The sequence below is a fragment of the Chlorocebus sabaeus genome, chromosome X (genome assembly GCF_047675955.1).
Source record: "Chlorocebus sabaeus isolate Y175 chromosome X, mChlSab1.0.hap1, whole genome shotgun sequence".
In the NCBI taxonomy this organism is placed as follows: Eukaryota; Metazoa; Chordata; class Mammalia; order Primates; family Cercopithecidae; genus Chlorocebus; species Chlorocebus sabaeus.
The window spans coordinates 38,496,498-38,513,245 of NC_132933.1; the positions used below are offsets into that span (position 1 = coordinate 38,496,498).

The following is a 16,748-nucleotide window of genomic DNA, read 5'->3' on the forward strand; positions in this document are numbered from 1 at the left end:
TCAGAGGCTTTAGCTAAAGGGGGTGCTATATAAGCTAAATGTGGCCCTTCATAAGAATTCTGCAGGAGCTTCAGACTCAAAGGTTATGTGGAAAAGAGGTATCTGACTGTAGAAGCACATACTTCTTTGATTACCTGGAAATTTGGGGTTAAAAGGATATTAACTTTTTTGTTTTCTTAGACAAGATCTGGCTCTATTACCCAGGCTGGAGTGCAGTGACGTGCTCTCAGCTCACAGCAGCCTCCGCCCCCCAGGTTCAAGTAATTCTCTCACCTCCCAAGTAGCTGGGACTACAAGCGTGCACCACCACGCCTGACTAATTTTTGTGTTTTTGTAGAGACAGGATTTCACTGTGTTGGCCAGGCTGGTCTCAAACTCCTGACCTCAAGTGATCTGCCCGCCTCGGCCTCCCAAAGTGCTGGGATTACAGGCGTGAGCCACTATGGCTGGCCTAAAAGGATATGAACTTTTGAAGTGTTTTGATACACATTTTTCAAGACTCCTCTAATTAGTTTTAGATCACAGGTTCTGCTTTAAAAAAACAGTGGTTTATGTTGCGCTCACATGACTGTCTGGGGATAGCTAATCCAGCCAGGGCTGCATGAAAAGTATGCAGCTTTATTGCATGAGGCCAACAAGGGCCTTGGGCTACTCTCAACTTGTTCTGCCATGCCTAGGGTGTTTCCCTCATTTGTTTGATTCAAGGTGACTCAATGCGAAGATCACATTCTAACAAGCAGGCTGGAGGAAAGGAAGAACAGGTAAGGGGAGAAAAGGTCTATTCTCTTTAAAGGCCTGACTCAAGAGATTGGAGATAACACTTCCATTTACATCTCTTAGGCCAGAACTTAATCACTTGTCACATATAGCTGAAAGGGCACTCAGAACTGTAGTATTTGTTTTGTGTGACCACGTGCCCAGCTACAACTTGGGGGTTCCGTTACCACTGAAGGAGGGGACAGTGAATATTAGGAGACAGCTAGTAATCTCAGCCACATCACCTCCAAAAAGGATTGCATCAATTCACATTTCTACCAGTAGTCTGAGAGAAAGCCCACACTTTATGACTATTTTTAATTTTTTTGTTCTGACCTGTCAATAGACTTGAGGGGAGGAAACACTGTGTCTTGTTTGTTTTCATATCTGCAGCGTCGAGTACAAAATGAATGCTCAGGAAATGCCTGTGAAATAAAGATCTGGATGGATGCCTGTGGCCATGTCAGCACCAATATAGCAAGCAAAGGTATAAGTTAAACACAGGTTATAAAAATAGACTCTAAGGAACCTTAAAAAATGTTGTCTAGCCTAGGCTCGAAAGTAGTTATCAAAACAACGAGAAATTGGGAGAAGTAAGTAGACCTACCACTTAGGATTATGAGGTGGATTTCGTCTTTAAGCCAACGAGTATAAGGAACCAGTCGTCTTAAAGCTGGAAATCCATTTCTATGAGGGGCAATCTGTGTGCTGCAAAACAATAAAGCTCTGCCTACAGGCAACTGAACAGTGACCTTTTTTTAGTCATAAGCACTTTTAAAAAGTAAGCTTACAAAGTTGCAGATTTAATCTACAAGTGACATAATGGAAAATATTATTCTGAAGCCAAAAAACTAATGAAAAATGTACTGTGAAGAGAGGATGCCCAGTATTTTAAAAATAAGGACAGCCAGTGATGCAAAAATATATTAATTTCCACTAATGGAAAAGAGGAACATCAGTAGGAGAGAGGAAAAGAGGGAAAAAAGAAAAAAAGAAAAGTAGAAAGAAGAAAAGAAGAGGCGAGGGCCAGGAGAGAGGGGGACATGAGGAAGAAGTAGATGGCAAGAGCCTGAAATGATGAACTAGCTGCCCTCCATGTTCTGCATTCCAAATAGCCTGCTTAGCTAAGCCAGAATAAACAGAATTTTGCCTAGAGATATGCACTTACTAAAACTCTTTGGGAATATGCACAGCTATATTGTTTGATCCCTTAGTTGCAAAGTTTTCAAAATACAATAAAGTCTATATGTTCCTATTCTGCATTTTGAAATTAGGACTAGAACCAGAATTTCTGCCACTCTCTTGATTCAGATCTTTGGTTTGAATCATTTAAGCCAAAGACTAACAACCACAATTTAAAACTGCCTTACAAAAATATATAATAGTAAGTTTTTTTTTTCTGATGAGTTTTGCTGCAGAAAACAAATTTAGAAGAAAACAAATGAAACCTCAGATTGCACATAGGAAGTAGACATGTTCTATAGTCTGGAGAAAGGGCAGGTTTTAAAAAAATAATATTCTATTAGAAATGCCAGAAGTTGGAGATAGCTTTGCAAAACTTTATTTTTTGAGATGGAGTCTTGCCCTGTCACCCAGGTTGGAGTGCAATGGCAGGATCTTGGCTCACTGCAACTTCTGCCTCCCAGGTTCAAGTGATTCTCCTGCCTCAGCCTCCTGAGTAGCTGGGATTACAGGTGCGTGCCACCACACCCGGCTAATATTTTTGTATCTTTAGTAGCATGGGGTTTCACCATATTGGCCAGGTTGGTCTCAAACTCCTGACCTTGTGATCCGCCTGCCTCGGCCTCCCAAAGTGTTGGGATTACAGGCGTGAGCCACCTTGCCAGGCTGCAAAACTATTTTAGCAGATGGAAAGTATTTGTTAATGTAATCGTTGGTTTAAACTAAACTTTGGTAGTTTCTAAATGCCTCAGAAAAAATGCTCTGCCTTAATATGGGTACCTTTTGAGAAGTATATCCTAAAGTACTCTGACCTGTATCCATAAAATAAGAACAGCATCATTGCTAAATAGGTGTGACAAGAATCTAAGGAAGAGCAAGATTAAGCCTTCATGTGCGATGTTCTCCATCCATGTTTTAAAGAGGGAAGAAAAGAGATTTCCTCCCAGCCATAGCTCCTTATGTTCCTTCATTGCAAACCTCTCAAAGGAGTTATTGTGAGGTTTGGAAGCCTGCAAACCTGAGTGGCCCCACCCTGGGAGACATTTTCATAGACGTGATAATGGACTGGACTAATTAGAGTCATGTGTCATTTAATGATGGGGATAATGTCTGACAAATGTATCATTAGGCCATTTCACCATCGTGTGAACACCCTAGAGCATACTTACACAAACCTACCTGGTATAGCCCTACTACACACCTAGGCTATATGGTATAGCCTATCGCTCCTAGGTTATAAACCTGTGCAGCATATGACTGTACTGAATACTTTAGGTAATTATAACAAATGCTAAGTATTTGTGTTTTAAATATATCTAAAAATAGAAAAAATACAGTAAAAATTATGGTATAAAATGTTTAAAAATGGTATCCCTGTACTGGGCACTTGACATGAATCGAGGTTGCAGGACTGGAAGTTGCTCTGGGTGAGTCAGTGAGTGAGAAGTGAGTGAATGTGAAGGCCTAGGACATTACTGTACACTCCTGTAGACTTCAGAAACACTGTCCAGTTAGGCCACATTACATTTATAAAAAATAAAGTAATTGCACTAGGACATTATAATGGCTGCAGTGTCACTAGATGATAAGTATTTTTCAGCTCACCTATAATCTTAGGGGACCATTGTTGTATATGTTGTTCCTTGTTGACCAAAACATCATCAGGCAGTGCATGACTGTATTAATGACTGAATGGGACTGAATGTGCCAATATCTTCTGACTTATATGATCATTTTGATGTAAAGAATCTGTGTTTGAAAAAGGGGAGGTGGACTGTGTTATGGTGATTTATAGGATATACGTAGATTTGGTTTTTGGCTAGTTTCCAGGCACATAGCTCCTAAAACTCCTGGAATCTTTTAAGTGGTAAATGTCTTTTTGTATGCTAGTGAGATAACTGTTGGCTGGGGGCTCCTGGATAGTTTCAGGATGGGGGCTGGTTGCCAGGGGAACCAACCACATGATCTCCTCACCTTCAATCTCCTCACTGCCCTCATCCAGGGAAGGGAGAGGGGCTGAGTGTTGAGTTGATCACCAATGACCAACGTTGTAATCAATTATACCTAAATAATGAAGTCTCCATAAAGACCCAGAAGGACTTGGTTTGGGGAGCTTCTGGAGAGCTAAATATATGGAGATACCTGGAGAAGGCATGCAAGCTTTGTGCCCTCTCTCTCTCATGTTTTGCTAATGCATCTCTTCCATCTGGCTGTTCATTTGTATCCTTTGTAATACCATTTATAATAAATGGGTAAAAGTAAGTAAAGTGTTTCCCTGAGTTGTGAGCTATCCTAGCAAATTAACCATACCCAGAAGTCAGAAACACAAGTCACAACCCAGGGATTGCTATTGGCATCTGAAGTAGGGGCAGTCTTGAGGGATTGAACTCTTAACTTGAGGGATCCGATACTATCTCCTGGTAGATAGTCTTAGAATTGACTTGAATTAGTGGAGAAGTGATTGGTTGTTGGTGAAGGAGACATCTCCATACGTTTCGGTGACCAGAGACGAAGAATTCTGTGTTGTATTACCTGCGTGAGAATAGGACAAACACTGTTTTTTCCTATCCCTAATAGTTATCTATACTCACTGTGTCAAAATTTACCCTTCCATTCTTTCTTGAACTCATTTTAATCTAGGTTTTTCCCCCAACGTGCCACTGACTGAATTCCCTTAGCAATATTAGCAATGATTTCCACTTTGCTTAAACCATTAGCCCGTTCTCAGTCCTCATTTTACTCCACTTATCAGCAGCTTTTGATATTGTCTACCTATCACTTTATCCTTGAAACGTTTTCCCCACTTGATTTTCCTTTCACTTATATGGCCTCTCTTTTGTCTCCTTTGTTGGTAGCAAGATCTATTTAGCCCTTTATATATTGAGGGTCCCAGTCATTGGCCCTCTTGTCTTTATCTCATCTACACTCCACCTTAGGTGACTCCAATCAATCACATGGCTCTAAATGCTGTCTATATCCTGATGGTTCCCAAATTTATATTTACAGCTCTGGTCTTTCCCCCATCTCCAGAGTCGAATATTCAAATGCCTACTCATCTCTTCTTGGATATTAGTTAGTTAGCCAGCTCAAACTTAAACATCCAAAATTGAACTCTTGACCATCATCCCTAGGCCCCATAAACAATTATCCAGATGGCCATGCCAAAATAAAGCCATCATCTTCTGATACTGCACACTCAACCCACCAGTATATTCTATCAGCACTGCTATCAACCTGGTCAAAGTCACCATCATCTCTAGCCCAGGTCATTGTTTCTACCTTTCCATTGCATACAATAGCCCTTTAAAATGTAATCTACATCATGTTGAGGTGGGAGAGTTCCCTGGCCCCCCTTGCAGAACCTGTGACAGGGGTATGTGGCTCTCTGGCAACAGGGGGTTGTGGGAGGGGAGCATGTAGAGGGGCAGGTGCAGGAGCCAGGGTGAGTGCTTTGGACTCTGGATCCACAGCAGTATCTAGGGGTGGGTGTCTGCGACTCTTGAAGCCCAAGTGGGCGTGTGTTACAGTGCGCTCTTTTAGCTTTGTCATCTGTGGATGGCTTAAGTGTTAAACAGTTCAGTGGACTCTGCCTTTTTGCAAGGGCAGAGGGCCAGTGTGGCAGCTTTCTGTATCTTGAGCTCTTGTCCAGCATCCAGGAAAAATCAGGTCACACACGAACTTGAAGGATGAATGCAGGGGTTTTATTGAGTGGTAGAGGTGTCTCTCTGGGGGATGGATGTGGAACTGGAAGGTGGAGTGGGAGGATCATCTTCCCCTGGAGTTTGGCCATTCAGCAGCTGATCTCTCCTCTTTGACTGTCTCCAGCTGAACTCCTCTCAGCATTCAGACACTCCTTCTCTTGTCTCTGCTGTGCCTTTCTGCCATTCTTCCATGCTTCTGTTTGTCCCCTCATGGAGGCTAGGGTTTGGAGTTTATATGTGTACAGGATAAGGGTGCATGGTCGGCAAAAAGCAACATTTTGAACGTGAAAACAGGAATGCCTGTTCCCATTTAGGGCCATGGGTTTCCAGGCTTGAGGGTGGGGCCTTTGCCTGGGAAATGCCCTCTTCTACCCAGTATTTCCCTATCTCCTGTCCATATCAAAGTCACTGCTCACAACTGTCCAGTTGCTTCCCATTTTACTAAAAATAAATGGCAAATTCATCACCATGGCCTACCCTCTCCTATATTTGTGAGATCATCTAACTTTTTCTGTTCCCTATCCTGCTGGTCTTCCTATTCTTGAAACTACTAAGCTGATTCCTGCCACAGGGCTTTTGAATGTGCTCTTCCTTCTACCTGAAACATTCTTTCCCTGTATCTTTACCTGGTTTATTTCCTCACATCACTGAAGTCCTTGATGCTACTTTCTCAGAGAGTCATTCCCTGACTACCCTTACCTAAAATGAATCACCCATTATTCTTTCATGTTATCCTGCTTTATTTTTCTTTATACAACTTGTGATTATCTGATATGTTTATTGTCTGTCTCCCACACCAGAAATGAGGGTAGCTACTTTGTCTTGTTCACTGCTGTATCCCCAGTACCTATAACAGTGCCTAGCATGTAGTAGACTTCCTGAAATAATTGAATAGTTAATATGTAATAGAAATATTAATATTTAATTGTTTTTAACATTCTTTTCTATAACTAATGGTACTATAAGTAATATAATACCACATTTCCATGTGTTTACAGTCTATAAATAACATACTGGTAGATAACCTGGAAGGAATATAAAAATTGCTATTGTACATTTTGTATTCTATTTTTACTGAGTATTGAGTGGGTAGAGTATATCCTATTATTTACTTTTGAAGGTGTTACATGACATGAATGTTTTGGGTATTCCCTGCCTGTTTGCAAACAAGTATTTGGGACCATCTGGGAGTACAGAGAACAGTGTTGAACAAAAGAGATTGTTTTGCTAGTTCCAGAGCAGTAGTGCCTTTCAAGGCAGTGCATTGCTCTTCGGTTATGACTTCATTGGAGTAGAATATAAGGTATATTTAGTAAGAACTATTTGACCTGTTTTAAGAAATATTTACTAATTGATGACCGGGGGGATTTTATTTAGAGGGTTGCAAAAAAAAAATATTAGTGAGTCGCTTTTAAAAAGCATGTTGGTGGTTTGTTGGATAGAATTATACACTAATAAAGCTGGGATCTCAGCTTGGGGACAAATTCTGAAATTTGCAAACTGCTTCATGAATTAACACTGTAAACCTAGATGTTGCTATGGTGGCTCAAAACTGAATTGTCTAGCTTTGACAGGGTTGCAGGAAACTTGTTAGCCAGATGAACTCAAGATGTCTTACAGGAAAAGCATCTAGAAAAGCATTATGAGGCCTGGCGCTATGGCTCAGGCTTGTAATCCCAGCACTTTGGTAGGCCGAGACAGGAGGATGACTTGAGCCCAGGAGTTCAATATAATGAGATCCCTGTCTCTACAAAATAAATAAATAAATAAATAAATAAATAAATAAATAAGAAAATATTATGGCCTAGAATGACTACCCATGGTTTTATAAGAACTGTAGATTTATTGAACATATTTTATAAATATAAAATAATGTTAGTATGTAATCTTATCAGGGATGGAAATATAATCATGCTATATAGAGCTGGATGTTAAAGTGATATTTGTTAAAAATAAGTCCTACATGTATTTCAATTTCGTACAATAATTTTCATAATTCAGCATCTTCCTAAGTTCCTTGTGTATATGTATAAGACATGACTGACACCACTTTATTACTGGCAAACATGATGCATCTGTGTGATTCAAAGCCTTTTTGTGTTTGATAGTACAAAGTCATCTTCAGCATTCTTTATAAACTACTTCACTGCAGGACATGTTATTTGCCAGCTATTACCTAAATTAGATTTGATTCACCACCAGGTCATAGGCTGATTGTACTATCATTGAGCCATGTATCAATCTCAGTGTGTTATCAGGCCTCAAAACCTGGCAGGTTCCAGAGATTCTGTATATGGTGCTGAGTCATGACTATACTCCAGAAGCTATGAATAGGCATTTATACATGTTGGATGGCCTTCTTGAAATAAGATTAGTTATCCAGGAAGCCAGTGCTCTTGAGTCTCATCCTGAAACCACGGACGGCTATATGGCAGATTAACTACTGGAATTGAGAATTATAGCCTAGGGATAACTTGTGTGAGAGAAAATTGCCTTTCACAGGGTGAGATTACTTGAAAGAGAGTATTATATTTTAAAAGGAGTGTGATTTTTAGAATCAGATATTGGCATCCTTTATTGCTTAAATTGTATAACCTTGAGAAACCTGAGTCCCAAATGCCTCATTTGTAATATTGGGATGATAATAATAGTAGTCATAAAAGTTTGTAAGGCTTAAGTGAGCTAATCCATACAAGCATCTGACACGGAGCTTGACACCTCGTAAAGGCAAAATAAACTATAATCCCTGTTATTATTATTATTGTTTTCTGAGGTCACCTGGCAAAGCTGGTGAGAAAGCCCAAATCTCCTAGTCAATGCCTTCTCATGTAAGACTATATCAATTTATCATTTCATCTGCAAATGACATTAAAGTTTGCAATCATGCTACATTTCCATTTTTCTCTCCTCAGTGTCTATTTCTCTATTTTTCCATTTTCTTTCTCCTCAAGCCCCATTCTAAAACCTTTGACCAGTATTTTTAGATCGCTTAAACAATGCGAATAGGAAGTATCAAATTTTATAATTGATTTTTTTTTTACACAAAGGCAACAGAAATAACATGCCTATAGTTTTTATGTGTTGTTTTAAAGAAATCATTTTAGTGACATTGCAAAATTCCATTTATCATTTTTCAATAAATAATTGTCTTTGCAAATTGGTCACTGCCTTTACAATAAAATAAAACAAAAAACATATGGTCATTTTGGACACTTCAGAAGAATCTTTTTTTTTTCCTTCGTCAACATAGAGAAAGAACATTTCTAAAAAACCATGTTATGTATATTAGCCTAGCAATGTTTTTCTGTCTTTTCCTTCCTTTTCCTATCCTTTCTGTATAGATTGTATCAGCTGTGGGGCCCTGTGCTAGTCATATCACTTCTCTAAGCCCCAGTTTTACTGTTTGTAAATATGCGGTACAAACCTTATACACTTACAGACCTGTTAAAAAATGAATACAAACTCTTTACAAACTGCAAAAAGCTAAACAAATGAAAGTAATTACTGTTATTATGGCAAAGATCAGTAAAGGCAGCACATTGGATCAACAAGGGTGGTATAAATTGGAAATTAACAATAAGTGTCTAATTATCTACTGTGTACAAGTCTATTTTGCTGAATTAATAAAGGCAAATGTGTAGGTTGTGGCAAGTTATTTTCAAGTGTTGCTTAGTGGCAATGTCCTCAGAAGCAAACCCCTCTCAAGTATATAGAGCAATTTACTATCCTCCTAGCACTTTCACATACATTCTCGTATTTAATCTTCAAGACACCCCTGCCAGGCTTGTATCATTACCTCCATTTTATAGATACAAATTGAGATATAATTTACCTCTTACAACAGAGGTTGAGGCAGGAGTGAAATCCAGATTGCTACTTACACCGTTGTGCCCTTTATTATAACAAGCTCCTCGACTATATATCTGTTACTTTATCCAAAGAATAATTGGTCCTCCCAGCTTTTATAGCACCTTGGTGTAATTCCAAATTTGCTTTAGATGGCTTTTGGCCCCACCCATAACCTCCCCATCTTGTGACTTGTAGAATCTGTGTCCTGGCCCTGTGATTGTTTCAGGAATACCTAACTAATGTTTTCTACATGCTTGATTATCAGACAGGCAAGAAAGTATTAGAGATTCTAATTAATGTCTCTAAAGTAGAGAGGAGAACAAAAGAGGACCTGTGATAACTGCCTAAGTTAATCTATTTCTTGAGAAACCATATGATTGGTAAGTACCTGGAATTTCTCCAATAATGCAAAGATTGCAGCCAGCTCTTAAAGTGAGAGTATTATGTTACATGACTTTGAAGTGGTGGGGAAGCGAGATTGAGAAGAGGCAATCACTTTAGGTTTGCCATTCCAAAGGAGATTCTCAGTGAGAAACTATCCCAGCAATAGTGTTGTGTAAAACTGAGTGGGTAGAAAGAGAAAGCTACCCTCCACATTGATCTTCAGCATGGAAAAATTACCTAGTATAGTGATTACCATCAAGGGCTCTGGTACTAGATTGTCTAGATTTAAATCCAGGTTTCATCATTTATGGCCTGTGTGACTTGAGGGAAGCCATTTGACTTCTGAATGTCTTAGTTTCTGTTCTTCGAAAAGTTAATCTCATAGAGTAGAGAGTAGAATAGAAGTTAACAGAGGCTGGGTGGGGAATAAGGGAGCAAGGATGGGGAGAGGTTGGTGAATGGGTACAATGTGACAGTTAGATAAGAGGAATACATTCTGCTTTCTATTGCACAGTAAGGTGAGTATAGCTAACAACAATGAATTGTATTTTTCAAAAGCTGGAAGAAAGGAATTTGAATGTTCTTACCACAAAGAACTGATAAATGTTTGAGGTGATATATATGTTAATTACCGTGATTTGATCATTACACATTATCCATGTAACAAAACATTAGACTGTACCCCATAAACATGTATAATCATTATGTATCAATTAAAATTAAATTAAATGTAAAAAGAAAATTTAAACAAATAACATAGAACTAAAAATAGTATATATGTCCAAGTCTGATTGTGAGGATTATATGAGATAATGCATATAATTGCATGGCACAGAGCAGTGCCTGAGATGATGAATAAATTCTAGAAGGTATTATTATTATGACAGATACTATGACTGTTGCCACTTTCACTTTGTATCTTCTGCAAGATTTAGCTGGGATAGTTATCTGGCAAAAAAATTCTAAAAATGCTCAATAAATGTTTATTGAATTATTACTCTGTCAGAAATGTCATAATGATAAAACTGTGTGGTACACTGGATGGTTTGGGTGGTGACAGTAGGTAGAGGAAGGTTGGGAGTCAGGAAGAGGCTTCTAGTAAAATAAGTGCAGGATAGATACATTATGATAAGAACATTTATTTGCTAGTTAGTGGAAAGGGTTCAGGAGATGTGGTTTTCAGTCCCAGCTCTGCCACCAATAAGTTGTATACACTTAGCCTACTGACCTTCCTCTCTGGCTGTTATTTCCTTATTTTTAAAAATGAGGCACTAAGACCAGATGAGTGGTTATGAACTGTGGTCTGGGGGTCTGAAATATGTAAAAACAACTTCTTCAAATCTAATATGTCTGCATTTGCTTTTCTAATCTTCCCTTCGTCTTCAGGTCCCCCTCTTCCTTATGAGAAACTCAGGTGTTCCTGGTAACCAGATAGTGTATAAAGTCCCTTATTGTGATAGTGACAATCCTGTGACCCAGAAGCAAAGGAGAGAATTGTCTTTGTGTTCATTTGGGTAAGAAAGTCTTGGTTGGGCCCTAGGTGTAATTCAGCAACTCCTTTTCTGGGTTTATCCATAAGTGATGCTAGAAGCTAGCTATCTTATTTTCCACCTTTGCTTAGGTATATTGATTGGTCTGATCCATGAAATGCTATTTGATAGCCTGAGTCAGATTTCAGTAGCCTATAAATGGAATAGAAGCAAATGATTTTTAACGCTTTACTTAGCATTTATGCTGTACATGACACAATGCTACGAAATTTTAAAGAACAGATCGATAGGGGAGAGAGAATTTTGTTAGAATCTCTCTGAGAGCATTTTAAGGGCAGCCTGATTGCCTTAGTCCTTAAAGGTAATATGGAAGGTTTTCTCTTTGTCAGACCTATTGCCTTGATCCCAGTAGTAACCAGTGTGTTCATCTTAATCTATGACGGTAGCTCTGTGGAAGATCTGTAACCTTCTGTTAGCCAAATCTACCTAGTACTTACAGATGCATTAGTGGGCAACCATTGACTGGCAAGTAGAGGGAGAGGAATTGGGGAGAAAGAGAGATTTGTTGGGCCTCAGTGAGAGAAATGACATTCTTTCCTGATTTTATGAAACGCAGAATTTTTAAAATAACATGGTGTTGATTCAGCTTGGTTAGCTAATTAAAGGAAGACTTAAACACTGGGGTCCCAGAGGAAAAGCATTCATAATCCTGAGTCCAGCCTGTGGGACACAGCAGAATAGGGTGAAAGTGCACAGGACTGGGAATCATGATCTCTGTTCTACTTCCAGCTTTGTTACTAATTTGCTATGTAATCTTGGTCGGGGCAAGTCTGAGTTTTACTTCCCAATTTATAAAAGAGAATTTGACTAGCATAGTCTCTAATATACATACTGGCTCTAAAAATTTGATCCTAAGATTCTATAAAGTAGCCATTGAAGCTTATCTAAGTTACAATATTACAGATGGATCAGGTAGTAGGAAGAGGGGGTGTGGAAGAGAGGGTCTGTCCTACTGAATTAATCTATGCACAAGAAAAGAAGGGCAGTCCCTGAAAGTTCGGGTAAGTGACTTTTAATCCTTTACTTTCTGTGAAATTGTTGGTTCCAGAATATAGATTCGAAGAGAAGTGTATGGAACTGGGAGTAGTAATTTTTCCTTAAAAGTAAAGTATTTTAAATTGAGTATGTATTTGAAGGCATGAATCCTTTAAATTTTGATCATAAAACCAATATCCCTCAAGAATAGAAAGATGACTAAATTGTATTCTGTGGCAATGAAATGCAGTTCTAGTTTAAGTAAGAGATGAAAAGTTCAGATTTACCCTGTAGAAAGGTCACTCTTGCTGTACCATGGTGTGGAAAATGGATCAGAGGCAGGAAAGACTGAATAAGGAAATCCCTGCTAAGATCCTCCACTTAGGAAGTGGTAGTGGTAATGGAGAGATTGGATGGGAGAGGAGTTGAGGAAGACTCCCAGGTTTCTGGTTTGGGCAACTGGAAGGATGGCAATGCCATTTGCTAATACAGGAAACACAGGAAAAAGCGGAACAACAATGAGAGTAGATGGAAATAACACATTTTAATTTAAAAAAGTAGTTAAAAGAAAAAAGGAGCAAAGAAGAAAATCAATCGTCCAGTAGGGGGCGAAAGAGCTAAACACTTTTTTAACTAAAAAAAAGTATTTATGAGGAAACAGCAAAATTTTGAACTCTCTGAGTCTTCGGTTTAGGTTCTGAGCTTTCTCAGTGGTCAACTAACTTTTATTTTATTATTTTATTTTATTTTATTTTATTTTATTTTATTTTATTTTATTTTATTTTATTTTATTTTTTTATTTTATTTACTTAGAGACAGAGTCTGGCTCCATTGCCCAGGCTGGAGTGCAATGGTAGGATCTCGGCTCACTGCAATCTCTGCCTCCCGGGTTCAATCCATTCTCCTGCTTCAGGCTCCCGAGTAGCTGGGATTACAGGCGCCCGCCACCACACACCGCTAATTTTGTATTTTCAGTAGAGAAAGGGTTTCACTATGTTGGCCAGGCTGGTCTCAAACGCCTGACCTCAGGTGATCCACCCGCCTCGGCCTCTGAAAGTGCTGGATTACAGGCATGAGCCACCACGCCCGGCCGAAATAACTTTCAAATACTTTTTTCTTTTTCTTTTTTTTTTTCCCCTCAGAAAAGTGTATTTGACAGTGTTTTATGTGTTGCTAGGGGAGACGGTTGCTATGGAGAGGGATGATATCGTAACTCCATTGTGAACCAGTAAGAACACTCTCGTGGGTCTAACGTCTTCCGGATGAAGGCTATTTGAAGTCACCATAACCTGGTCAGGAGAAGTGTGCCTGTCGGCGGGGAAGTGAGGAACTACAAGGGTTTTTGTTTTGCTTTGTTTTTATTCTTGTAAGTAGGATGAGACTAGAATCCTTTCTTTCCAATTATATTGGTTCCTAACTTGATTATTTCTATTTCCATGGTCTGAGGTGGACATAGTTTTCCCAATCTTGGTAGAAAGCACAAAAGTATTTTTAATCACGTTTAGTTTGATTATTTGATGTAAGAGAAAGTTAAAATGTTATATTTTTCTTTCATAGGGGGACAATATCAAGATTTTAAATCTTGGAGAAATGGCTTTCGTTTACTTGGCTATCAGATGCTTATGTACCTTTCTGATAACCACAACATTTGGCTATACTTCATCTTCAGACACCGAGATAAAAGGTAAATGGATTTTAATGGAATAGTTTTTAAATTAAGAAAAGTAAAATTAAATGGATTTTAGTGGAAAATTAACTGTCTTTTTGACCTACCTTATGGAAGTGTGTAACTAACTAGTAGATGAATTGTTATTGAAACTATTTCAGGAAGTCCATGAACAAAAGCTATGTTCTTACTAGTCATTTTCTTGTATAAGGTAACTGATGTTGACACACATTTTGTGTGATAAATGACAAATTAAAAGACACTGTCCATACCTTTTTGTATAGTCTTTTTTAACAGATTAAGTATCTGAAACCTCATTGCCCAGTACTAAACTAACTGGAACAGTTCCTTAATTACTATCCTTAGTTACTATCCTTAGCTTTTATGACAATTAGATAAATTAAAAAGGTACAGAAATTTAATGTGAAATTTAAAAATAACTATGGAATTATTTAATTATTCAATTATCTTATTTTATTATATTATGTAATATAATGTTAATGATTTATTAATTAATTAAAATTATTTATAGCCTATTATTATATATTATATTTAATGCAATTAAAATACATATATTTATATTATATTGATTTGTTATTGCTGGTAGACAGATTTTTGTAATAAAATGTTCCCGTCTTAGACCAAATTCTGGCATACATGACCACAGAGATAAAGCCACATTGAATTTTTTGCTACTCTAAAAATTAATACCTAGTGAGGCAAAGTCACATTTTGCATATGTGGCTTCTCAAAGAAGGAACAACTATATAGCAGTAGTCTAGATTTTTTAACAGCCTTACTGAGATATAATTGACACAAAACCAACTCTTTGAAAATGTACTATCCATTGGTTTTCAGTATATTCACAAAGTTGTGCAACAGTCACCACTATCAAAGTCCAGAATAGTTGCATCACCCGTAAAACAGCCCCTAAACCCATTAAGCAGTCACACTGCATTGCTTCTCCCTCTGGCCCCTACCAACCACAAATCTACTTTCTCTCTCTATGGATTTGTCTATTTTGAAATTTCATAGAAATGGAACTATGTCAATATGTGGTCGTTTGTGTCTGGCTTCTTTCAGTTAGTATAATGTTCTCAAGGTTCATCCATGTTGTAGCATGAATCAGTACTTCATGCCTTTTTATGACTGAATAATATTTGATTGTATGCATGTAGCACATTTCGTTTATCTGTTAATCGATTGGTGGACATTTGGAATCCATCTAGATTCAGCAACATTGGTCATAAAATACAGAAAAAATCAAAGTGTTTTATTGATTTATTTCAGTTAACCCTCCTCAGGATTTTGAGATAGTGGATCCCGGATATTTAGGTTATCTCTATTTGCAATGGCAACCCCCACTGTCTCTGGATAATTTTAAGGAATGCACAGTGGAATATGAACTAAAATACCGAAACATTGGTGGTGAAACATGGACGGTAAGTAAAGCATGCATTTGAGGCATCAGAGTGATCATCAGGTGTTATTTTGTGATTCCTGACTTTAGTGTCCACTCCAATTCCCATATCTCAATAGTTCTAATTAGGATATAAAAAGCTTCCACATCTGCTTCTCTCTCCTATGCATCCTGCTATATCTGTTTTCACCTCATCCAGTGTTAAGATTGCCATTGGAAGAACAAGAAAAAAAAAAAAAAAAAAAAAACTCGATCTCAAGCAATATGAACTTGAAGAGTACTTCACTAGAAGAGCATTTCACTGTATTTTACAATTGCTTATATTCTTGGATATGGGCCTTATACATGCTACTGAACTGTGACCTTTTCTACTGTAGGAGACAACGCTTATTTATCTTTGTACCCTTCCCACAGAGGGTCACAGGATTGTGGTTCATTGTATATATTGTAGTAAGAGCTCAATGAAAATGTTTTGAGTTATTAATTACTTATATACTCAACAAGTATGTATATTCAAATATTTCTGTTGTAGATGGCATTCTGTTACCTCTCTAATTCAGCTAGGTAGTTGCAAGAGACAATTCAAATCGAGCATTTATTGATCAAGTTTGTGCTGGACACTCTAGTAGGTATCAGGAATATATGAATAAACAATAAATGATTTTTGTCCTCCAGAAGCTCATGATTTGTCTGAATTTCTCTGGTTACTTCCAGAGTTTTACTTTATGTATTTCCTGAAGGTTTCATATTATATTTTTAAGTGTGACATAATTTACCAAGTAATGTGCATATGGAATATGAAAATTATCTATTTGATTCCAAGTGGATATAGCTCAAGTTCCTGCCATAAAGTTTTTTTTCCTTCCAAAAGTTTTTGTTTTTATTTGGAATTAGATGTTAACATTCAAATGATCTCATCAAATGATATGACATACTGAGGTGAGCTCTGCTGGAAATGTATCTGTGGCATTGTATCAAATAGTCACTAGGACTGTCTTAGATTTTGGGAACTCTCCAGGGTATTAATGATTTATTAGTCTTATTAATATAGCTCACTATACCATGGAGGTTTCTAAGTTTGACTTTGTCTCATCTTTTTGTCAAACAGACCATCATTACTAAGAATCTACATTACAAAGATGGGTTTGATCTTAACAAGGGCATTGAAGCGAAGATACACACACTTTTACCATGGCAATGCACAAATGGATCAGAAGTTCAAAGTTCCTGGGCAGAAGCTACTTATTGGATATTGCCACAAGGTT

General features: G+C 37.9%; 1 protein-coding gene across 2 annotated transcripts in view; it reads left to right on the forward strand.

Moving 5' to 3' along the window:
- IL13RA2 (interleukin 13 receptor subunit alpha 2) overlaps positions 1-16,748 on the forward strand; it is a 38,595-nt gene that overhangs the window by 11,048 nt on the left and 10,799 nt on the right. The window contains exons 1-4 of one of the 2 annotated variants that reach the window (XM_073013174.1): positions 13,583-13,763; positions 13,955-14,081; positions 15,354-15,505; positions 16,592-16,745. In XM_073013174.1, coding sequence (XP_072869275.1) covers positions 13,988-14,081; positions 15,354-15,505; positions 16,592-16,745 — 400 coding nt within the window. In that variant the 5' untranslated portion in view covers positions 13,583-13,763; positions 13,955-13,987. Of the gene's footprint in view, positions 1-13,582; positions 13,764-13,954; positions 14,082-15,353; positions 15,506-16,591; positions 16,746-16,748 lie in introns of those variants that run through there. The other variant, XM_073013173.1, reaches the window with a different exon arrangement.